This window comes from Nymphaea colorata, unplaced genomic scaffold, assembly GCF_008831285.2.
Source record: "Nymphaea colorata isolate Beijing-Zhang1983 unplaced genomic scaffold, ASM883128v2 scaffold0001, whole genome shotgun sequence".
Lineage (NCBI taxonomy): Eukaryota > Viridiplantae > Streptophyta > Magnoliopsida > Nymphaeales > Nymphaeaceae > Nymphaea > Nymphaea colorata.
The window spans coordinates 6,128,608-6,155,219 of record NW_022204507.1 but is presented as its reverse complement, the minus strand read 5'-3'; the positions used below and the strand labels follow the sequence as shown (position 1 = coordinate 6,155,219).

The 26,612-nt window shown below is 39.2% G+C and overlaps 1 protein-coding gene across 1 annotated transcript in view; it reads left to right on the top strand.

Moving 5' to 3' along the window:
* Nucleotides 1-500: 500 nt before the first annotated feature.
* Nucleotides 501-26,612, top strand: part of LOC116267887 (alpha-terpineol synthase, chloroplastic-like) — a gene marked incomplete at its 5' end in the record, with an annotated part of 39,455 nt that continues 13,343 nt past the window's right edge. The window contains 5 exon segments of the mRNA XM_050075345.1: nt 501-569; nt 657-912; nt 1,052-1,424; nt 1,612-1,788; nt 18,763-18,939. Of these exon segments, the coding sequence (XP_049931302.1) occupies nt 501-569; nt 657-912; nt 1,052-1,424; nt 1,612-1,788; nt 18,763-18,939 (1,052 nt within the window).

The window sequence follows — 26,612 nt, the reverse complement described above, 5'->3', positions numbered from 1 at the left end:
AATGGTTTTAAGTGGTGAACATTTGCTAATAAGTGTCAGATTATAGTGCATATCGAAAACTTGAAGAAAGAATGCATACTATCAATAAAATAAAAGTACCAAATAATTATGGCATGGGCAAGTGTCATAGTTTAATACTTTCTATTTATATACAAAGAAAAAAGCATTAAACATTTATAGCTTATGCAAACACCATATTTTAAGAGATTGAACCTAATTAAAATTCTCTAACCATTATAGATACGCAATGCACACTCGGATGCAGTTCTATATAAACTAGCAAACCAATCTAAGTCATCCGAGAGGTAGTGAAAGCATTCAGCATTCATCAACAAATACACACTGTTCTAATGGCTGCTCATCTTGCCTCCCTTTCCACTCCTTCCATTACTTCCCGCAAGCTTGCTCCTAATAGCAAGACTGGGCTCAAGCCATGGAGCACAACCCTTGTGAGATGTGAGCCAAGGGCTGAGGGTTGCGGTAGGTCTGCTGCTCAAAGGAGGCCTTCCAGATACCAGCCAACTACATGGAACTATGACTTCATCCAGTCCATTACCAGCGTAACATCAGTAAACTTCCAAAACTCTGACCTGACTATTATTTTCTTTATTTTGGTATTATGATGTGATCCTAATTCAAAGACATGAAAATGAAAGCAGATCGAAACATAAAGGACTAGAGTTGAAGAATTGAGAAGAGAAGTTCGACAACTTATAACATCTACAACTGAGCAAGTGGCTCAGTTGGAGCTCATCGATTCACTCGAACGTTTAGGTGTAGCCTATCACTTTGAGAGTGAGATTAGGCGATCGCTAGATGCCATATCCATGAGCACTAGACAATTTGAGGACCTCTACTCTTCTTCACTTTGGTTCAGTATTCTGAGGAAACATGGCTATAATATTTCTGCAGGTATACATATATATATATATATACATACACATGCGTTAATTCCAAAATATTGACTCAACAATTAGTTATTAATCTAGACTCTCTATTACAAATGTGTTAATTGACACTAACCATTAGAGTTTCTTTTTGCATTTCGTAGAGTGTTTTAGTAGATTTAGGGAACAGTCTAGCCAGTTCTCTGAGAATCTTCATGAGGACGTGAGAGGGTTGCTGAGCCTCTACAAAGCATCACAAATAGCCTGTGAAGGAGAAACTGTGTTGGACGAAGCTATGGCCTTCTCTTCAGAGCATCTTAGAGCAAGGATAAGCCGCATGGACCAGAGGATGTCTCGACAGGTACAGCATGCTCTGCAGGTTCCACTCCATAGAAGGGTTCACAGGGTCGAGGCCCCAGAGCATATTGAGACATTCGAGAGGATGGACCGCAGAAGCCAAGCGCTTCATGAGTTCGCTAGGCTGGACTTCAACATCGTGCAGACAATCCACCAAGGAGAGCTCAGGGAGTTATCCAGGTACAATTCATTCTTACACTTTTGCCTAAATAACTTGGTTAATAGTTGATAATAATGCAGCAACTAATGTCATTCTATGTATATATGTATATCAGTAATGAATATCATTTATGTTACATTGTTGCTGGTCTGCATCATTGGGTCCACTAATAATCAACCATGAGTCCTTTGTTTTGGGTGTTTGCAGGTGGTGGAGGGACTTGGGCTTGGGCGAGCACATTAGCTTCACCAGAGATAGGCTGGTGGAGAGCTACTTCATGGCGGTGGGGAAGATGCATGAGCCACAGTTATCACAATACAGGATGCAACTCCCCAAGGTCTCCTACTTGATGGCCACCATTGAGGTCATCTTCGGCGAGCATCAGTCTGTTGAGGAGCTCGAATGCTTTGTGCAAGTTGTTGAGAGGTAAAGGATGATTATGGTTGGTAAATTAGAGGGAGCAACTCTGTCTCTAGTTTCTACTTCACATCGTTAGGAGCCATTCTGGGTGCTGTATATTGTACATACGCAGGTGGGATCTTCAAGCGGCAGAGCAGCTGCCACAGTCACTGAGGGTCTTCTATGTGACTTGCTCTCTTCTACTCTTGGGCAGTGGGTGAGTGTGTGCAGAGCTTACTTGGTTGAAGCAAGGTGGCACCATGCCCGACAGACACCAAGGCTAGAGGAATATTTGAGCAACATCCGGGCGGCCATGACCGGCCCTATTCTCCTCCCTGCCTACTTCTTCTTCTCCCAAAACATTGAGGAACAAGCAATCCAGCAGCTGCAATCTGGGTCAAAACATCATCAACTTGTGATCGATAATAGTTCGTCTCTCGGCTGACCTCCAGAGTTCCAGGGTTAGTTTAGTGTATTTTATGTATGCACACAGTCATAATTTCCTTTATATCTCTACACCTCATAAAGCACTTCTTGTGGTCATGTCTAAAGATTTGGAACCATCCTCCTTTAGTCAAGCCGTTAAGCATCAATGTTGGTGTGATGCCATGGCTGCTTAATTTAAAGCACAAGAAGAGAATGAAACATGAGATTTGGTGCATACTCTAAAAAACGTAAAACCCAAGGGGAATAAGTGGGTTTACCGAATTAAATACAATTCTAAAGCAAGTGCGCAGAATGGTCCAAGGCTTTCTTACCTTGTTCCATGAAGTTAAGGAATCCTTCTCCCTTCTGCCGAGCTCAAGCCTTCAGCTGCCGCCTAGAGCTTAGTCGCCCTTGTTGCTGGAAAAGGACTTGCAACCTGCATCCTTGAGGGCTTCTGCAAGTACATCCATTACTAACGCCAACCTCCCCTGTTTCTTGTTAGACGGGAGGAGCAGAGGAAAATAATCAGAAGTAAAGAAATTAGGAAAATTAAGGAAGAGGTCAAACTTACAAAGGTGAGCAAGTGGGCATGCTCCCCACTAATTAGGTCCACCGCTGCTGTGGTGGAGAGTACATAAATACAACAAGACTCTCGCTTTCTTTTAACTCAGAAAATTAAATTTCTCAAGTTGCTGAGTTTATGAGAGAATAAATCTTTAAGGGTCCATTTGTTTGCCTCCAATCAGAAGCGCTACCGATTTTGGACTATGGTGAGCCCATAGGTTTCTATGCACACTGGCAAAGTCCCATATACTAAACAAATCTGAGCAAAATGTCTCAATCCCAATCTTCTATGCTTTCCTTTTCTCACGTTTGCCGATTTCTTTTTCTAGGGTTTTCATCTATCCTATTTTATTATGTAAAAAATTTGGATACATGATCCTTTTTTTTCTTTTCTCAAAATCACAAAGCTTATTTAGATATCAGGCTTGGGCAATTTATGGGTCTTGCACCAAGGACTGGATAATAAGATACAACTCTAACCTTCTGCCCAAAATTACTGACCCAAGACGAGAACGGGAGAAAGGAAAGGATATGTAAATTACTGGATGTTAAAAATATTTTCTTCCCATACAACCTAACTTTTAACATATCATCTTAAAATTAAGTAATTTGGTATATATCCAATTGGATAGTAAATTCAAAATAAAACAAAGCTGAATTTATATATCCAAATCCAAATTTAAATATCCGAGTCCAATGCATAGTTAAAATTGGAGTTTGAATATACATTAAATGCAAAGTTATTACAACTAAAAATGTTCTCAAAGTTCTAGATCTGGACCCGGTTCAAAGTAAGGGTGTTTTCATATACACCAACCATCCTTTATGATTTTATGATGCAATCTTCTCACCCACGGTTTTACGTAGGGCTAAGTTTATAAACCCTCAGTGCCTTGTGTTGCCCTTTAGTTTATAAAGGAGCTAAGAGGGTGTTTGGCAATAGAGACACTTTCTTAGTGTCCCATAAATCTACAGCAAAATTATAGAAGGTTCATTGGACACTAGAGCTATTATTTCATGAACCTTTATCAATTTTCTGGGCAGATTCATAGAACCTTCACAATCCATGCTACCCCTTAAAGTAACACATTGCTCACGTGCACTTATTCATTATTTATTAAAATAAGAGAACGACATTTTTCAATTAATAAATTTGTTTCCACAACAATTTAAGAGGAACAAGTATTTCCTAATCAACATTCTAATAGTTTGAAAATTCTTAGAAGGTGTAATCATCCCAAATTTTCTAAAATTCAATATTCATCATTTTTCAAACATTTCATGATAGCAACTGCCTCAGTCCCTGCCTCACTTCCAACTGTATAGCAAACTTGGCCATGCACCCGCCAAATGGTTGTCGCTTGCAAAAATACACCCTCCATCGCCATCGTCTCCACAAGGAGTGGAGAAATCCAGCATTTCTTCACCACTCCCATTGCCCAGTTCTTTCCCTTCACCATGTCCTGCAAGGTTATCTGCCCAGTCCACCGAGCATAATACCTTGAAAATTACCTCCACCCCACTCAATGGTGCTAACTATATGAGCTTTGCGAAGGCTGCTCTCTTGGTTCTTAGTGGAAGATCAAAGGCATGATATGTTAACAGAAAAATCAAAGTTCCAGCCACTACTGATCCCAACTATGATGAATGGGAATCAGAGAATGCCATGGTTCTAGCATGGCTGCTCAACTCTATGGAACCATCCATAGAAAAACTGTTTACATATCAAGATACCGCGCACGGAATATGGGAGGCTCTAAAAGAACTTTACAGTGAGCAAAATAATCTTGCTCAAGTATACCAGATACAATGCGAGATTGCCAATCTCACCCTCCATGACCAAGATGTGCAGCGGTACATTGGGAGATTCAGGAGTCTATATGATGAGCTCCTCCAATATCAACCAGCGACCTCTCATCCAGTCATTTACAAACAGCATTTTGAAGAATATCAAATCTTCAAGGTCCTCGTTGGATTGAGTGAGGACTATGAAGCCATAAAGACTCAAATCCTGAATACTATGCCGCTGCCAAAATTCAATGCTGTTTGTCAAATGATTCAGAGAGAGGTGTCATGGCGAAGTGTCATGAGAGTCCCTCCTACAATGGACTCCATAGAAGACAGCCAAGAAAGAATGACGTGCCTTTCACAATCGGGCACTAATCAAGGCATACAAAGGTACCACTCAAACACACAGAAAAATGACAGCAAACTTAAGTGTACTCACTGCAGGAAATTGGGTCACACACGCGATCGCTGCTGGGAACTTGTTGGGTGACCAGGGAAGCAAAAGGGATCTTCTTCAATCCCAGACAAAGATGTCAACCTTGCAAACTTTGTCACCAAAGATGACCTGGAAAAATTCTTCCTTAAATTCTCTAAAGCAAATCTAGTATCTTCCCAACCAGTGGGCGACGTCTCAGAAGGTAAGTTCTGTGCCTTATTGACTGCCACTAAAAATAAATCCTGGATAGTTGATACTGGAGCTACTGATCACAAGACTTAAGTTCTGTGCCTTATGCCACTAAAAATAAATCCTGGATAGTTGATACTGGTGCTACTAATCACATGACTAATCATCCCACAAGACTTGCTGATCTAAATAAGGATCTTCACCGTTCTGTTTTTTCTGCTGATGGGTCATCTACGGTTGTTGCGGGCAATGGAAAAACATTCTTTGAAAAAAAGATTAATTCCGCTTTACTTGTTCCTAAGCTTGCTGTCAACCTTATGTCTGTTAGCAAAATCACTCAATATTATGATTGCCTGGTTGTTTTCTCCAAGCAGGATGTCACGTTTCAGGACCCAAGCACGAAGAAGGTGATTTGTAATGGCTGACGCCATGGTGACCTCTACACTTTGGATACCGACAGTTTGAGTTTTTTCACCAAATCAAAATAGACTCAAAGGATGTACTATCAAATTTGACATGCTTGATTAGGACACATATATGATCGGAACCTCAATACCCTCATCCCTTCCCTCAATATTGATGATAATAAAGTGCGTAATGCATGCGAATTTGCCAAATTCACTTGCCTCACCTTCGAGCCGATTCATGAAAGGTCTGAAAAAGCATTCGATCTCATTCACTCGGATGTTTGGGGACCTGCTCCAGAGGACTCTCATGCCAGTTTTAAGTTCTATGTCTCTTCCATTGATCATATGACTCGTGTAACTTGGAGTTATTTTCTAAAAAATAAGAGTGAAGTGCCAAAATGTTTTGAAGAGTTCTATGCCCTCATTCTCCTTTAATATGGTTCTAAGATTAAAATGCATTGAAAAACTTTATGAGGAAGTATGGAATACGGCCCCAATGTACCTACGCCGGGATTCCTCAGCAAAACGGCATTGCAGAAAGAAAAAACCGAGAACTTCTGAATATTGCTCAGGCTCTTATGATGCACATGAACGTACCTCAGATTTTTTGGAAAGAAGCCATTGGAAAAGAGTGTTATATATCCAATCGAGTTCCAAACTCTAGCATAGAAGGAAAAATTCCTCTTGAACTCCATCTCAACAACCTGCTGTCACTTGAACACCTCAGGGTATTTGGATGCAAATGTTTCGTACATGGGCAAGAAAGATTTAGAAATAAATTCCAGTGATTATGTGGTCTACTTTGTCTAGTATATTGTTCTTCAAGTATTGCTTAAAACATAAATTATTGTTATCTATACATTCAATTTTTTTTTTCTGGTCTGTGATATAATATATTGTAGTGAACTATTCGGAATTGACATGCCATAGCATAGCTAGTTGGCTTGAGGAACGTGCTGACGGTACATCCTTAGTTCCATTCTTATGGGTGTTACTGCTCTAGACTTTGGAAAGAAAGAAACTGAAATGTGCATCGAAGAAGGTTGAATGATCTCTTCATTTCCTAGATTTGAAACATAGATCATCTGCCAATACCTGTGGCCACCTCGGTTAGAGTCAAGTAGTAGTGTCAAGCGCACATCATGGTGCATTTTTTACTCCCATTTCCAGTGGTGGAGATAGGAATTTCTGGTTAAGTAAGGATGTCAATATATTCGATTTGAATCAGATATCTAACCAAACCATTCTGAAAAACCAGTTATAGAAAAAAAATATAATGTCGAATGGAAAAATCAGATCAGGTTTGGATTTAAGAAATGACATTCTATTGGATTCGGATTCAGATATATGTAAATATTTGATCAGATTGGATTTAGTTTTAAACAAATATCATACATCCAACACTCTTATGTATTGAAAGCCAGCTAGATTTGGTTCAAAATTCAGATTTGGAAGTGAATGCAAGGTTGGATTCAGATCATATTCAGATTGCTAAAATGGATTTCAGACTTAGATTTGACTTTTATTCATTCATGTTCAAATCAGAATTCAAATATGAACACGTGAATATTTGAAAAAGCAGCTACATATGGTTAAGAGTATATTTTATTCGAATCTGATTTGTTGATCTCCCTATGGCTGATGGCATATGGCAAGCAAACCTGGGTGGCAGCTCCTAATGCTAGATCCACGATCCAAGTCCACTCCTCACTGAAAAGCTGTTGACCCTGCGGCAACTGCTCTAACAAGCCCACATTTGGCTTATTTGCTGCTCTTTTTGGCCATTGATATGCATAATAAAGAGTGTATCCGAACCTCTATCCGATGCTAAGCTTGCCTGTTGCATTTCTTCCAATTGCAAAATCTCATGCTAATTCATTTCACAGGGGCTGCATGTTTGTCTTCTGATCTTTGGACAATTTATGTGGATATAGTTGGGATGTCAGCAGATCACATTCAAATCAGATATACTTTTAACAGTATGCACTTTTTTGGATATTCATATTTGAAAAACAAAGAAATTTATATCTGAATCCAAAATTCAAAATCTGATTTCACAATTGACTTTTACATTCATATCTGAATCTGAATCCGAATTTTGAACCAAATTTAGCCATTTTTTTAGAATTTAAGAGCACTAGATATAGGATATTTCTTTAAAAATAAATCCAATGAATCCAAATATGACAGGATATTATGTATATCTGAATCCAATCATATGTCATTTCTTAAATACAAATATGATCAGCCTGATTGACCAGATATTTTCTTTTTTCATATCTGATTTTTTTCGATAGAGTTTGATCAGATATCTGATCCAAATCGGATATGCTGACATCTCTAGATATAGGGTAATTAGCAGCTCAGGTTTCCTATGGAAGTTCGTGGGAGTTAGGCTCTGGACTTGTATTAACAAAAAATTATATTTACAGCAGCCAAAGATGGGGATGCATAGCATGTAGACCATAGTGAAAGCTTAGCTACTGTGTCCTAGTGGCAGAGCTACATTATTGCTAGTGTGCGCACTTGCCCACACCAACCCAAAAGAATTATTCTATTTACATACAAAAACTTCATTAATTTTCAGGTTTTTACATATCAGTGTCCCTTAAGATTTGAATCTTACACTTCAAGTGCCCCTCAACCAGAAATTTTTGGCTCTACCACTGGCTGCAACGATAAAGACATGTAATGAGATTTGAAGAAATGAAGAGTGGACATGTACCTCTTGGTTCGTATGGGGCTTCCCATAGTTTTAACTTGTTAAATTCATCAAATAAAATCAGAATATTGGTAAAAACGTTTTGTGTTTCTCCTATTTGGGAAAGCAGAATGAGTATTAGAAGTCATTTTTTACAATGAAGTCCCCATAAAGTCCAAGTCTGCTTTTGGTTCCTTGGTAAAGGTGCCCACATTATGGATCAATTTTCATAGCGGTGCCTACCTTTTCAGCACAGGGAGTTGACACAGTGGGGATTCAAAACGGAAACTAGCAGTCTACCAGCCCCCACCTGCCTAAGGCACCAACCCCCTTGGGGATGCAGTTCCCCTTTGTTGAGCCTATGTACTCTTGCGGAAGCTACGATAAATGTCTTGCACTGTGATACTAAGAGTTGTGCATGTAATACCATTTTTTTTGCATATACAATGGACACAAAAAGGCTATTGACAGAAGCTCAAATGCTTGTTCATGTTATCCCTGGTCTAACCCTACCTATTCAACAGGGTTTTCCATCGATATTTCCGATTGACATTTCCTGTGTTTTCTTTACTAGAACTTTTCATGCTAGAATCTCCAACTCCTTGCGGGCTCATTTGGTCCGACACCAATACTTGAATTGGAGCTTGTGAACCCTGTAAACTAAAGCTCATTTCTCATTGATATCGAAAAGCTGCCTTTTGGGGACGAGAAGAGGTTTGTTACATAATCTAGCGGTGTTTGGGTAATGGTAAGAAGGTGAAAATTTGGTATGAGTATTGGGGATAGGGGAATGTAGGATAGGGAGGGAAAGAATGGCAAAGCAAGAACAGATGATAAAGATGAGGCTGCTGCAGAAAATTATGGTTGACTTGTATACTTAGGCACTCCCCTCATAAATATCAAGTTGAGTGAGTGGGTCCATTTAATTAGCTCCACCACCACGTGATTGTCTTGCCAGTGGTGGAGGATAGATCCAACCGTTGTTTGGGGTTATCAGCACTTTTTGAACATTTTATGGTGAGTTTACAACAAAATATCAAAGATTGCTGGCTGCAAACACCTTGATTTTCCTTAATTTTGATCAATTTCTTATCTGATTATATTGTCTACTTGATTTAGGACCCATTTAGATCTAATTTCAGAAGTTTGGACTCAAGCACAGCCCAAATCTAGACACATTTTGTAATTCAAATCCACATTCAGACAGGGATTCAGTCCAAAAGTTCATACAGAGACTGAAAACAAGACCCTAGACCCATATCTGGATCCAAATCCTTGATGTAAATCGAAATCAGATCCCTAGACCCATATTTGGATCCAAATAACACTTCTAGATTGCCAAAGTGCCCTCCATCGATATCTAGATCCACCTAGTCTATATTGAAGAGCCTTGGATTCATATCTGATCCAATTCAAGATTTAAAAAAAAATGGATCCATAGATCCATATCTAGACCCAAATTTAAGATCCAGATACAAAATTGAGCCCTAGATCTGAATCCAAATCTAAGCTTTAGATCAAAAATTGTGCCAAATTCAGATTGAAAACTAAGCATTAGATCCAAAAATATAGCCTGTATCGAAAAACCCAATCCAAGTTCCACAAATAGAGTCAAAATCCAGATCACAATCCAAAACAAACATATATATATATATATATATATATATATATATATATATATATATATATATATCCAAATTCAATGCACAAACCATAACCTAGATCCAACCCAAATATAAAAAACCAAGCCCGAGAACCAACCTCCAACATTATATTTCAAGTTGGATCCCCGAGCACGCACACAAACTCCCCTCACCTTGGGTCTCAATTTCGCTTTATAAAATCTAAAACTGGACTGAAAACACAAATTCAATCCGTAATTCGGGCATTTGACATCGACCAGGACCCTTCCAGGTTGGGGAAAAATTTATTCAGATTCAAGCGGACCCAAAATTGTCAAAACCGGAGCCAAATTCATTTTACAAAAAGGTCATTTTGCCGTTAGAAAAATATGAAATTTCGGTTAGAAAAATATGAAATTTCCACTCTTTCCTTTTTTTTTTAATTTTAACCATGCTGCTTGGACTCGTGTGGGGCCTACCTAGGGTGGCAGGACCAAATACCCACCTCATTGACTCAATCAAATTCAAGCCAATGAGGAGGCATTTAACACCCTCAGGCCAGATTTCGCAATAACCAGCATTCTACTGGGAGAGAGCGTTCATTGTTTAGCAGAGTGCAGTACCCATTATGGTAATCACTGTTTGTGAGGCATTATTTCAAAAGTTTTTTCCAAATCAAAAGATTCATTAGTTAAGATTATTTCTTCTAAAACATATCTCCCATCATTTTATAAAAAAAATTATAGAACTCTCTTTTCCAATGCGTCACAAATAGTTTTCTTATTTTAAGGATTGACTCTTATATCATTTTTTGCTTTATAAAATTTAAAATTTCTAAAACAATATAAAATCTTTACCATGCCCCAAACTGCATTTAAGTGGAGAATAATGCTTAAATGAATATGGAAATGCACCAAGAATGAACAATGTGCCAGAAAAACTAAGCCTCATACTGATGGCTGGTGGACCCTTCTCCACTTTGTAGAACAAATTCTCGTTGGTGAACCAAAAGAAATTTTGGGATGCAAAATATGCAGCACTAGTGGTGAGAAATTTCTTCATCACAAACGAGCTTGTAAGATAGGCAAATGCAACACAGATGATATTGATTTTTAATTTCTTCTCATTATGGATATTAAAGGCTTGACCTACATCATTATTCAATTTGATCTATAACTAGTTGCTAAGTTGACAGCTGAGAGAATGAAGATTGTTTTAGCACAATTATTGGGTCAGAACAAGGGCATCTGATCTCTCCAGTAGATTTATTCACCAACCATGCACCTTGCACTTGAAACGGTCAACAGCTTGGTTAAGGGCATATAGAACAATTTTTTCTCCTCAAATTATATATTCCAAATGCTTATGGCAAAGTGAGATGGTCTTTCCTTCACCTTGGTCTTCCTTTTTTGGGATCCTGTGAGGATTGGGTGAGGAAAATTATTACTTATGTTTCTACTGCTTCCTTAGTTGTCACCTTTAAGAAGGGAGGGAACCACTTTTTGTTGCCATGGAGGCCGATGACAAATGCACCCTCTCTCTCCACTTTTGTTTACTATTGTTGTGTTGTGGAAGTTTTATCTGAAAACCTCCAATGGCGAGTTTTACAGGACCGGAAGCTCCTAAAATGACTTTCTCAATTTACTTCTTACCTGTAAAGCTTCTTCTCTGCAAATGACATCCTTTTATTTTTTTGGGCTGTTGTGAAAATTCACTTCTTTAAACCAAGTTTTACCTGATTTCACTTCCAAAGCTGGTTTGACTATAAATTCATTTCATTTTTTTATTCATTTTAATGTTCTTGACAACACAATGGTCATTGCAAACCGATTTCATTGACAGTTGGCTAAACTTCCCCTTACTTATTTGGGTTCCATTATTTGTTGGTACTCTCACCCCTGACTTATGTCTGCAGCTTTGTAGAAGGGTGGACCATCCACTTACTTATATGAGAAGCATGTTCTGCAGGAAGTTGGGTTATTGGGTGAGAGCATTTAGACTTCCACTTATGGTACTGAACTTTATAGAGAATTAATTGTCATTTTGTTTGGGGGGATTCTCATCATATTTGGAAACATCACTTACTTAGTTGGAAGTCTGCTTGCTCTGATACAAGAAGGTGGTCTTGGCCTTCTTGACGTCACCAACTCCTTATGTACTCTTTTGGTCAGACACCAATACTTGAATGGGCGCTTGTGAACACTATAAAGTAATGCTTATTTCTCCTGTATATGGAAAAGCTGCCTTTTGGGGATGAGAAGAGGTTTGTTACTTAATTTAGCAGTGTTTGGGTTACAGTAAAGGTGAAAATTTGGTGTGAGGATTGGGGTAAACATAATTTCATTAACTTTAAATGAAATGGACATGAAATAAAAAATAGAAGACCCTAGATACAAGGGCGAAGCCAGCAATTTTTTTAGGAAGGGTAGAATAGTATTTGCAAAACATATACAAGTACTAAACAATATTTTTCAAAATTTTTACATATCCCAAATTAAAAAATTTTAGAAATATAAGTATCATATTTTTTCCAAAATATGAGGGGGGAGAGGTCATGGCTAGAAGTGCATAACTCTATTCAAAAAGATATCCCACAGTGGTTCAAATGCTCTTTCAAATAAATGGGTTACAATAGGCTGTGTTTATGCTTACATGTACTCTTTTGGAACATAATGAAACAAAGAAATTCTTTTATGCATCATGCCAATTTGATTCTGAGTGGTCTTGAATGGAGTGTCTCCAATGATTTAAAGGATATGATAGCTGATATAAGGTGGAAATATCAAGAGGTGATCTTTCCTCCTTACTACAAGGTTTTGCGGTCAATCTGTATGTGGTGAAATGGTGTGCAGAAAATGTCTGTATGTGGTAAAATGGTGTGCCGAAAATGTCTGTATGTGGTGAAATGGTGTGCAGAAAATTTCCTTTCTGTGGCTGATGTATTTGCTGTCAAAAATCGATTGCAATGAGGCTGTAATCCTTTTGTACAGTGAGGTTGGTTTTATGCCCACCTTCTTTTTGGTTAGTTGTAATTTCTATCTTTGTATTTGAGGTTTATGTCTCTCTTCTTTTTTGGTTTGTTCTAGCTCAGGTATCTTGTTTTTTGTTATCTGTTATATTTTTAATAAAAATGTTTGGGACGCCTAAACTTGTAGCAACGCCGTTGCATCACTATGTAGGGCTGCACATGAGTCGAGCCCAAGTTTGTCCCTCTGGAGCTCGAGCTTGACTCCCTTAACTTGCTTAACTCATTTATGGCCAAACTTGTTTTTTAAAACTTGTTCACGCCAACTCATTTAATTCATGTATGACACCAAAGCAAAAGTTGTTACCTCGAGTTGAAAGGAAAATTGGTTTTCTTGTGATACAAACTTTGGTATGATTGTCCTGTAGTACCAAGATATTCTTTTTAGTGCTGTAAGTAAAATGAGAAAACAACTTAAAAATTTCCACTTAATCACAAAGTTGCACACCAATAAGAACAAATTCTATGGTAAATCCATGAAAACAAGGGGTTTCTCCCCCCCCCCTCCTTTTGCCTCTCTCTCTCTCTTCACAAGGACAAAATCTCAATGCTACAAATTAAAGGGAACATGTGGTGCCATTTGTATCTTTCTAAAAGCAGTTCCATTCTCTCCCCAACCTTGCGTGGCATATGTTTTCGTGGAACTGAATAGCCACCTATAACTTTTCATGGAACCACCTTCAATGATGCCATAAACACTTCTAGAAAGCCTTAGAGGACTAAGTTTAAGGGGGCTATGATGACCTTGTGTTATAGAAACAAAATTTCACCTTCAACTAGAATTGGAATGAAACTTCCAACTCTAGTTTCCCTTTGATAGTCTGGAACTTTGATTTTAAAATTGAAAATTATGTGTTTGATAGAGAAAGAACTAAAATTCTGGAATTGGTGTATTAAAATCATCAAAACATGTGCCAAGAGAGAAGACATCCAATCATTAGGGCCTGCTTCCTTATAAAACAAGCGATACCAAAAAGCTTCGTATGGACATGTTGGTGTGATTTCTTAGAACCTTACACATTGCAAATGATTTAAAATTTTAATATTTCAATATATCCCCCTGAATTAAAAGGAAATTTTAAAATGCATGAGCTACAAATGATTGTGAAGGAATGTATATAGTGCTGGCTAGTGCATCTTCTCAAGAGTTAAGAATACAAGCCCACTTACTTAGAGATTTTAATATTTGCCAATATTAGCCTTAGGTGGAGGACTCAGCAATACAATAGGAAGTGAGCATCTCTGATAACAACCATACAGGTTTTGGATATGGATCCAACAGATTTGTAACTATATGTATATATATATATATATATATACATACATACTAAGACTGTCCATTCTGTCATGATGTGACAGTCAAGAAAATAAAGGAAGAAAAATATTATGTGGATGCATAAAAATTAAATGGTGGTTGGATCGACTAAGAACTAATTGACCCAATGTTTGGTGGGTGAAAGAGAAAATGGAAAACATGGCATAAAAATTTTACAGGTCCTAAATAAAGGAAGGGAGGGAAAGAAAAGAGCCGACAAAAAGCAAAAAACATTCATGTTTAACAAAAAAAAATTAGTTTCAATCTGTCACCGATTTTTTTCAAATTAAAACATTTCAGTAATTGTAAACCTTTTTCCAAGAGGCTCTCTTAGCTCTCTTAGCTGCTCTACCATTTAAGCTTCTAGAAGAAGGCGATCTGTTCCTGTTTATCCGTGAGAAATGTGGTTGTTACTGCATCATTTTGTTGAGGAGTAATACTATTTGCGCCCACCAGAAGACTTGAGATTGGGGAAGTAAAAAAGAACTGGCTTTCTCAGTTCCGGGAGGCATTTCCTGTGGCCTCCCAAGCTGATGTTCTCAGTGAAACCACACCAACATGACCAAGTCCTATTTACTTCTGCCATGCTTGCTGAAAGCAGTTGCAATCTATTGATTTTTACAGATTCACTCTACTTTTGCAGATGGAAAACACGACATAAAAAATGTACAAGGCCTAAATCAAGCAAGGGAGAGAAAAAAAGAGCCGACGAAATGCAAAAGATTCATACTTGACCAAAAAAAAAATATAGTTACAATCTCTCACCTATGTTAAACACTAAAACATATCGGATAATTGTTACCTTTCCTCCAAGATGGCATCTTAACTCCTGCGGCAGATCAAGTGCAGGACATATGTAAATACAGAAGGCTTCAGCCAACGAAACAGAAAAGGTTTCGTAACATGATATAACAGCACCTCAACCACTTTAGCCAAGCATGGATAACCTTTCCCCATGATGGTCCCTGAGATCCTGCAGCAGATGGAGTGCTGGACAAAAGTAATTTACTAACTTTTCAAGCTTCAAGAGGCAGGTGACCTGTTCCTTTGCATCAATGGGACATGTTGTTGCTACTGCATCATTTTCATTTTGGTGGGTAGTAATGTCCACCAGAGACTTCAGATTGGGGAAGTATTGAAGCTCTACGTACCTCAGTTTTGGGAGGCATTGCCAGTGGCGTCTGAAGCTGATGTCCTCATAGAAATAGTTTAGGTACAATGTCTCCAGTTGGGAGAGACCCCACAAGCACTGAGGCACCCTTCCCAATTTGACCTCATCAACATTGGTGTCGCTCGAAGATAGAGACTTGAGGGAGGGTTGAAATGTTGATACCTCCGATGGCAATGGCTATGGCAGTAGTACTGCTGAGTCTGGATCCAACCTTAACTCAATGAGGTTGGGCAGTAGCTCAAGGAATTTCCATCCCAATCTTGCACTTAGGCAAAAACACACTGACAGACTTTGGAGCTGAGTCACTTAACCATCATGCCCCGCCAGCTCCAATAGAGCATCAAGCAAGCCTTCTGTCTGCATCTTTGGACAATTCATAAAATTCGCCTCTCTTAACCTTGGCATTGAAGTCAATGTTGTTTCCCCTAATCCATCTGCTGGCCACCCTTCCCAGTTGAGCAAACCTTCCACCATCAACTCCTCAAGTAAAGGAACGTTAACAAGAGCCTTCAAGCTATTAGGTCCGTACACCTTCTACGACTTGAGAGTAGGCATGTCATGACGTAATTACTCTAGGTTGTCACAAAATTCTACCTCCAACGACTCCAAGGCAGGCATGTCAGCTAGAGTCTTCAGCCTATCACATCTCTGCACCATCAATGACTTGAGAGCAGGCATGTCATGTAAATGCTCTAGGCCGTCACAATAACTCACCTCCAATGACTCCAAGGCAGGCATTTTAACAAGAGCCTTTAGGCTATCACGTGCCCACACCATCAACGACTTGAGAGCAGGCATGTGATGAGGCAATTGCTCTAGGCTGCCACAAAGTGCCACGTCCAACCAGTTGAGAGCAGGCATGTGATGAGGTAATTGCTCTAGGCTGCAGCATTCCTCCACCTTCAACGACTCCAAGGCAGGCGTGCTAGCTATTTCACATAGTGCTGGGCAATTGATGACATTTAGTACTTTCAATGAGGTAATGCTTATTAGTTTTTCCCATAAATGGCATCTTTCCAGATTTAGTGAATGTAGCTTGGTATACTCAGTATTCAAATGCCAAACTGACATCTTTCCTTTATAATCACATATCTCCAAGCACTCCAGCCAAAGTGGAGGTTCCAATGCCTCTAGTGCACCACTCTGTTCATCATTACTCTGTTCAGAAGTACCACTCTGTTCAGAAACACCTCCAGTAATTCCAAAGTAGAATTCCAAACTAATTAAGCCATGCTTCTCCTTAAGCAATTGTGCATGTCTTGCACAATCAATTGCTTTTCTTGTCCCCCCCAACCCTTGTATTGACAATTCCCCCTGTAGTTTGTTCAAGTCTTTTAGTTCCCTAATATCGCATCCCTTTGTGTCCCCTTTGTCATCGCATACCACAAATCTATGCAAGGTCCGTAAATTGGTAAGCTTCCCCAATCCTTCAGGCTTTTCAATTCCCATGTCCATTTCAGCCCAAGATACCTCAAGTTGCAGAGTTCACCGATTTCCATGGGCAACTCTTCAATTCTACTATAATTTAAATCCAATGTTTGCAAGTTACAGAGTCTGCAGATTGAACTGGGCTACCGTCTCACTTTAGAATTGCTTAGATCGAGATATTTTACATGTGAAAGGTATTCAATGGACTTTGGCAGCTCATCCATTTCACATCCCCTCAATGACAACACCCTCAACCACTTGAAATTGGTCAAGTGTTCAATATAAACCTGCAAGTAAGAATTGGAATCAGCCAATAATGTGCACACCTTATTTGCTGTTTCCAAGGTATTATGCTTGTGTGCCTCTGAATCGTGTACACCAAGTAATGACATGGTGGGTGTGCTCAGTAGTAGAGGCATGGCCTTATTCCCTTTCACCTACATATAAGGCAAGGTCATGCACAATGTCATCCAATTTGATGCTCTTCAAATCAATTTCTTCAATCAAACACCGCCTTATCAAATCTTCAATGTATTGGTTTGTTGTCGCTTTAACATCCATGCCAACCTCAATCAATCCATGTGCCACCCATTGCATGATCAATGTCTCCCTTTCAATCTCATAATCCTTTGGATAAATGCAGCAATACACAAAACAACTCTTCAAATAATATGGCAAGTCATCGTAGCTCAGCATGAGACCAGGAAGAATATCGCCACCTAATTCAGTGGACGATGATGAGGCTGCAGGAGTCTTCCATTCCCATATCTTACTATCCACGACTGACTTCCAGTCCTCCCTACTCATTTTCTTGGTGCGGATCATGGACCCCACCAACTTAATCACAAGTGGCAACCCACCACACTTCTTTACTATTCCCTCTCCAACAAATTTGATCTTATGCGTCACCGAATCTTCTTCGGTTTGGCCTTCTCTTAAAACCTCCTTCAGAAACAAGTAGAAACTTTGGTGGAAATTAAATTCTTGTAATTCATGCATATAGAAATCACCCATCCCCTCCGACATATATTTCTTTCTACTGGTAATCAAAATTTTGCTCCCCACTGCATAAGTCTGTCGAGGAACAATCAATGTTTTCTCCAGAACTCTTGCACCCTTCCCTTAATATCTGCCACACCAAATCCTTATGGTTCGGTCTTTCCGAAACACAAACCGACCACCTGCATTCCCCAAACTGTTGTTCAACTTCATTAAAATCCTTGTTTGCAAGAGTCGTTTTACCCATCCCTCCCTTTCCAACAATGAAGATAATAGAAGCACCACCCTTCTCAGTCTTACTACAAAAGTCATTCGACGAGAGCATTTCTACTAACTCCTTTTTAATATTCTCCCTGCCTATAGGCAGGTGTACACCTATGTGATGGGTTGCCTCTTTGAGTTGTCATGTTCATCCTTACCACCCCCTTTTGGTGTTGTTTTGAGCCTATCCACCATGTCCCAATCATTCTTTATTTTATCAAGCCTTTCATTAGTTTTCTTGATTTTGTTACCAAGTTGTTAAAGAAAAGAAACATCTTCATAATAGGAAGAGTGCAGTGATCAAAGACCGCTTCCGTACCTGATCCCTCTTGCTGGCCTCAATTTTGCTTCGATTTCCTTCGAGCGCTGCATGAGTTTGCTAGGCTGGACTTCAACATGGTGCAGACAATCCACCAAGGAGAGCTCAGGGAGTTATCTGGGTACAATTCATTCCTGCACTTTTGCCTAAATAACTTGGTTAATAGTTGATAATAATGCAGCAACTAATGTCATTCTATGTATATATGTATATCAGTAATGAATATCATGTATGTTACATTGTTGCTGGTCTGCATCATTGGGTCCACTAATAATCAACCATGAGTCCTTTGTTTTGGGTGTTTGCAGGTGGTGGAGGGACTTGGGCTTGGGCGAGCACATTAGCTTCGCCAGAGATAGGCTGGTGGAGAGCTTCTTCATGGCGGTGTGGAAGATGCATGAGCCACAGTTCTCACAGTACAGGATGCAACTCCCCAAGGTCTCCTACTTGGTGGCCATCGTTGAGGTCATCTTCGGCGAGCATCAGTCTGTTGAGGAGCTCGAATGCTTTGTGCAAGTTGTTGAGAGGTAAAGGATGATTGTGGTTGGTAAATTAGAGGGAGCAACTCTGTCTCTAGTTTCTACTTCACATCGTTAGGAGCCATTCTGGGTGCTGTATATTGTACATACGCAGGTGGGATCTTCAAGCGGCAGAGCAGCTGCCACAGTCACTGAGGGTCTTCTATGTGACTTGCTCTCTTCTACTCTTGGGCAGTGGGTGAGTGTGTGCAGAGCTTACTTGGTTGAAGCAAGGTGGCTCCGTGCCCGACAGACACCAAGGCTAGAGGAATATTTGAGCAACATCCGGGCGGCCATGAACGGCCCTATTCTCCGCTCTGCCCACTTCTTCTTCTCCCAAAACATTGAGGAACAAGCAATCCAGCAGCTGCAATCTGAGTCCAGCATCATCAACTTGTCATCGATAATAGTTCGTCTCTCGGCTGACCTCCAGAGATCCAGGGTTAGTTTAGTGTATTTTATGTATGCTCACAGTCATAATTTTCTTTATATCTCTACACCTCATAAAGCACTTCTTGTGGTCATGTGTAAAGATTTGGAACCATCCTCCTTTAGTCAAGCCGTTAAGCATCAATGTTGGTGTGACGCCATGGCTGCTTAATTTAAAGCACAAGAAGAGAATGAAACATGAGATTGGGTGCATACTTTAAAAAACGTAAAACCCAAGGGGAATAAGTGGGTTTACCGAATTAAATACAATTCTAAAGCAAGTGCGCAGAATGATCCAAGGCTTTCTTACCTTGTTCCATGAAGTTAAGAAATCCTTCTCCCTTTTGCCGAGCTCAAGCCTTCAGCTGCCGTCTAGACCCTAGTCGCCCTTGTTGCTGGAAAAGGACTTGCAACCTGCATATTTGAGGGCTTCTGCAAGTACGTCCATTACTAACGCCAACCTCCCCTGTTCCTTGGTAGACGGGAAGAGCAGAGGAAAAGAATCAGAAGTGAAGAAATAAGGCAAATTAAGGAAGAGATCAAACTTACAAAGGTGAGCAAGTGGGCATGCGCCCCTCTAATTAGGTCCACCGCTGCTGTGGTGGAGAGTACATAAATACAACAAGACTCGCTTTTTTTTAACTCAGAAAATTAAATTTCTCAAGTTGCTGAGTTTATGAGAGAATAAATCTTTAAGGGTCCATTTGTTTGCCTCCAATCAGAAGCGCTACCGATTTTGGACTATGGTGAGCCCATAGGTTTCTATGCACACTAGCAAAGTCCCATATACTAAACAAATCTGAGCAAAATGTCTCAATCCCAATCTTCTAGGATTTCCTTTTCTCACGTTTGCAGATTTCTTTTTCTAGGGTTTTCATCTATCCTATTTTATTATGTAAAAAATTTGGATACGTGATCTTTTTCTCTTCTTTTCTCAAAGTCAAAGCTTATTTAGATATCAGGCTTGGGCAATTTATGGGTATTGCACCAAGGACTGGATAATAAGATACAACTCTAACCTTCTGCCCAAAATTACTGACCCAAGACGAGAACGGGAGAGAGGAAAGGATATGTAAATTACTGGATGTTAAAAATATTTTCTTCCCATACAACCTAACTTTTAACATATCATCTTAAAATTAAGTAATTTGGTATATGTCCAATTCGATAGTAAATTCAAAATAAAACAAAGCTAAATTTATATATCCAAATCCAAATTTAAATATCTGAGTACAATTCATAGTTAAAATTGGAGTTTGAATATACATCAAATCCAAAGTTATTACAACTAAAAATGTTCTCAAAGTTCTAGATCTGGACCCGGTTCAAAGTAAGAGTGTTTTCATATACAACAACCATCCTTTATGTTTTTATGATGTAATCTTCTCACCCACGGTTTTACGTAGGGCTAAGTTTATAAACTCTCTCAGTGCCTTGTGTTGCCATTTAGTTTATAAAGGAGCTAAGAGGGTGTTTGGCAATAGACACTTTCTGAGTGTCCCATAAATCTACAGCAAAATTATAGAAGGTTCATTGGACACTAGATCTACTATTTCATGAACCTTTATCAATTTTCTGGGCAGATTCATGGAACCTTGCCAATCTATTGCTACCCCTTAAAGTAACACATTGCTCACGTGCACTTATTCATTATTTATTAAAATAAGAGAACGACATTTTTCAATTAATACATTTGTTTCCACAACAATTTAAGAGCAACAAGTGTTTCCTAATCAACGTTCTAATAGTTTGAAAATTCTTAGAAGGTGTAATCACCCCAAATTTTCTAAAATTCAATATTTATCATTTTTCAAACATTTCATGATTGCAACTGCCTCAGCCCCCGCCCCACTTTCAACTGTTTAGCAAACTTGGCCATGCACCCGCCAAATGGTTGTCGCTTGCAAAAATACACCCTCCATCGCCATCGTCTCCACAAGGAGTGGAGAAATCCAGCATTTCTTCACCACTCGCACTGCCCAGTTCTTTCTCTTCACCATGTCCCGCAAGGTTATCTGAAGATCCCGGGAGAGCATGAAAAGGAGCTGAGAGAGAAGACGGCGTTTTAGAAAGCATGGCATGAAAAGGAGCTGACTTTCTTTGGAGTGCATTTTTTACTAGAGGCGATTCAGGGGTCGAGTAAGGTGGCGTTGGATTTGGGCACGTGTCTAGTATTTTTATCCAATTTTCAGATTTTTTGGACAATCCTGTGAAGAGATAAGCAATTTACAAGTGCCACAGGTTTCTAAAGGACCCTGCCACCTCCTGCAACAGAGAGACTCGTCTGCGACCCAGACTGTCTTCAGCTGGGAATCCGCAGCACCAATATCAAGGCCGATGCTGCTACCTCAATTCAAGGAGATGAAACATTCAAGGGAGCCAAGTCCACCGAGCATAGTACCTTGAAAATTACATCCACCCCACTCAATGGTGCTAACTATATGAGTTTTGCGAAGGCTGCTCTCTTGGTTCTTAGTGGAAGATCAAAGGCATGATATGTTAACAGAAAAATCAAAGCTCCAGCCACTAATGATCCCAACTATGATGAATGGGAATCAGAGAATGCCGTGGTTCTAGCATGGCTGCTCAACTCTATGGAACCATCCATAGAAAAACTGTTCACATATCAAGATACCGCGCACGGAATATGGGAGGCTCTAAAAGAACTTTACAGTGAGCAAAATAATCTTGCTCAAGTATACCAGATACAATGCAAGATTGCCAATCTCACCCTCCATGACCAAGATGTGCAGCGGTACATTGGGAGACTCAGGAGTCTATATGATGAGCTCCTCCAATATCAACCAGCGACCTCTCATCCAGTCATTTACAAACAGCATTTTGAAGAATATCAAATCTTCAAGGTCCTCGTTGGATTGAGTGAGGACTATGAAGCCATAAAGACTCAAATCCTGAATACTATGCCGCTGCCAAAATTCAATGCTGTTTGTCAAATGATTCAGAGAGAGGTGTCATGGCGAAGAGTCATGAGAGTCCCTCCTAAAACGGACCCCATAGAAGACAGCCAAGAAAGAATGGCGTGCCTTTCACAATCGGGCACTAATCAAGGCATACAAAGGTACCACTCAAACACACAGAAAAATGACAGCAAACTTAAGTGTACTCTCTGCAGGAAATTGGGTCACACACGCGATCGCTGCTGGGAACTTGTTGGGTGACCAGGGAAGCAAAAGGGATCTTCTTCAATCCCAGACAAAGATGTCAACCTTGCAAACTTTGTCACCAAAGATGACCTGGAAAAATTCTTCCTTAAATTCTCTAAAGCAAATCTAGTATCTTCCCAACCAGTGGGCGACGTCTCAGAAGGTAAGTTCTGTGCCGTATTGACTGCCACTAAAAATAAATCCTGGATAGTTGATACTGGAGCTACTGATCACAAGACTTAAGTTCTGTGCCTTATACCACTAAAAATAAATCCTGGATAGTTGATACTGGTGCTACTAATCACATGACTAATCATCCCACAAGACTTGCTGATCTAAATAAGGATCTTCACCGTTCTATTTTTTCTGCTGATGGGTCATCTACGGTTGTTGCGGGCAATGGAAAAACATTCTTTGAGAAAAAGATTAATTCCGCTTTACTTGTTCCTAAGCTTGCTGTCAACCTTATGTCTGTTAGCAAAATCACTCAATATTATGATGGCCTAGTTGTTTTCTCCAAGCAGGATGTGACGTTTCAGGACCCAAGCACGAAGATGGTGATTTGTAACAGCTGACGCCATGGTGACCTCTACACTTTGGATATCGACAGTTTGAGTTTTTTCACCAAATCAAAATAGACTCAAAGGATGGACTATCAAATTTGACATGCTTGATTAGGACACATATATGATTGGAACCTCAATACCCTCATCCCTTCCCTCACTATTGATGATAATAAAGCGTGTAATGCATGCGAATTCGCCAAATTCACATGCCTCACCTTCGAGCCGATTCATGAAAGGTCTGAAAAAGCATTCGATCTCATTCACTCGGATGTTTGGGGACCTGATCCAGAGGACTCTCATGCCAGTTTTAAGTTCTATGTCTCTTTCATTGATCATATGACTCATGTAACTTGGAGTTATTTTCTAAAAAATAAGAGTGAAGTGCCAAAAATTTTTTAAGAGTTCTAGGCCCTCATTCTCCTTTAATATGGTTCTAAGATTAAAATGCTTCGCTTTGACAATGGTGCTGAATATGTGAATGATGCATTGAAAAACTTTATGAGGAAGTATGGAATACAGCCCCAATGTACCTACGCCGGGATGCTTCAGCAAAATGGGATTGCAGAAAGAAAAAACCGAGAACTTCTGAATATTGCTCGGGCTCTTATGATGCACATGAACGTACCTTAGATTTTTTGGAGTGAAGCCATTGGAAAAGAATGTTATATATCCAATCGAGTTCCAAACTCTAGCATAGAAGGAAAAATTCCTCTTGAACTCCATTTCAATAACCCGCTGTCACTTGAACACCTCAGGGTATTTGGATGCAAATGTTTCGTACATGGGCAAGAAAGATCTAGAAATAAATGCCAGTGATTACGTGGTCTACTATGTCTAGTCGTCAAGTATTGCTTCAAACATAAATTATTGTTATCTATACATTCAATTTTTTTTTCTGGTCTGTGATGTAATATATTGTAGTCAACTATTCGGAATTGACATGCCATAGCATAGCAAGTTGGCTTGAGGAGCGCGCTGACGGTACATCCTTAGTTCCATTCTTATGGATTTCACTTCTCTAGACTTTGGAAGGAAAGAAACTGAAATGTGCTTCAAAGAAGGTTGAATGATCTCTTCATTTCCTAGATTTGAAACATTGATCATCTGCCAATACCTGTGGCCACCTCGGTTAGAATCAAGTAGTAGTATCACACGCACATCATGGTGCATTTTTTACTCCCATTTCCAGTGGTGGAGATAGGAATTTCTGGTTAAGTAAGGAAGTCAATATATTCGATTTGAATCAGATATCCAACCAATCCAATCTGAAAAACCAGTTATAGAAAAAAAATATAATGTCTAATGGAAAAATCAGATCAGGTTTGGATTTAAGAAATGACATTCTATTGGATTCGGATTCAGATATATGTAAATATTTGATCAAATTGGATTTAGTTTTAAACAAATATCATACATCCAACACTCTTATGTATTGAAAGTCAGCTAGATTTGGTTCAAAATTCAGATTTGGAAGTGAATGCAAGGTTGGATTCAGATCATATTCAGATTGCAAAATTGGATTTCAGACTTAGATATGACTTTTATTCACTCATGTTCAAATCAGAATTCAAATATGAACACGTGAATATTTGAAAAAGCAGCTACATATGGTTAAGAGTATATTCTCTTCGAATCTGATCTGTTGACATCCCTATGGCTGATGGCATAAGACAAGCAAACCTGGGTGGCAGCTCCTAATGCTAGATCCACAATCCAAGTCCACTCCTCACTGAAAAGCTGTTGACCCTGCTAAAACTGCTCTAACAAGCCCACATCTGGCTTATTTGCTGCTCTTTTTGGCCATTGATATGCGTAACAAAGAGTGTATCAGAACCTCCTTGTGATGCTAAGCTTGCCTGTTGCATTCCTTCTAATTGCAAATCTCATGCTAATTCATTTCGCAGGGGCTGCATGTTTGTCTTCTGATCTTTGGACAATTTATGTGGATATAGTTGGGATGTCAGCAGATCACATTCAAATCAGATATACTTTTAACTGTATCCACTTTTTTGGATATTCATATTTGAAAAACAAAGAAATTTATATCTGAATCCAAAATTCAAAATCTGATTTCGCAATTGACTTTTACATTCATATCTGAATCTGAATCCGAATTTTGAACCAAATTTAGCCATTTTTTTTAGAATTTAAGAGCATTAGATATAGGATATTTCTTTAAAAATAAATCCAACGAATCCGAATATGACAGGATATTATGTATATCTGAATCCAATCATATGCCATTCTTAAATACAAATATGATCAGCCTGATTAACCAGATATTTTCTTTTTTCATATCTGATTTTTTTCGATAGAGTTTGATCAGATATCTGATCCAAATGGGATATGCTGACATCTCTAGATATTGGGTAATTAGCAGCTCAGGTTTCCTATGGAAGATGGTGGGAGTTAGGCTCTGGACTTGTATTAACAAAAAATTATATTTACAGCAGCCAAAGATGGGGATGCATAGCATGTAGACCATAGTGAAAGCTTAGCTACTGTGTCCTAGTGGCAGAGCTACATTATTGCTAGTGTGCGCACTTGCCCACACCAACCCAAAAGAATTATTCTATTTACATACAAAAACTTCATTAATTTTCAGGTTTTTACATATCAGTGTCCCTTAAGATTTGAATCTTACACTTCAAGTGCCCCTCAACCAGAAATTTTTGGCTCTACCACTGGCTGCAACGATAAAGACATGTAATGAGATTTGAAGAAATGAAGAGTGGACATGTACCTCTTGGTTCGTATGGGGCTTCCCATAGTTTTAACTTGTTAAATTCATCAAATAAAATCAGAATATTGGTAAAAACGTTTTGTGTTTCTCCTATTTGGGAAAGCAGAATGAGTATTAGAAGTCATTTTTTACAATGAAGTCCCCATAAAGTCCAAGTCTGCTTTTGGTTCCTTGGTAAAGGTGCCCACATTATGGATCAATTTTCATAGCGGTGCCTACCTTTTCAGCACAGGGAGTTGACACAGTGGGGATTCAAAACGGAAACTAGCAGTCTACCAGCCCCCACCTGCCTAAGGCACCAACCCCCTTGGGGATGCAGTTCCCCTTTGTTGAGCCTATGTACTCTTGCGGAAGCTACGATAAATGTCTTGCACTGTGATACTAAGAGTTGTGCATGTAATACCATTTTTTTTGCATATACAATGGACACAAAAAGGCTATTGACAGAAGCTCAAATGCTTGTTCATGTTATCCCTGGTCTAACCCTACCTATTCAACAGGGTTTTCCATCGATATTTCCGATTGACATTTCCTGTGTTTTCTTTACTAGAACTTTTCATGCTAGAATCTCCAACTCCTTGCGGGCTCATTTGGTCCGACACCAATACTTGAATTGGAGCTTGTGAACCCTGTAAACTAAAGCTCATTTCTCATTGATATCGAAAAGCTGCCTTTTGGGGACGAGAAGAGGTTTGTTACATAATCTAGCGGTGTTTGGGTAATGGTAAGAAGGTGAAA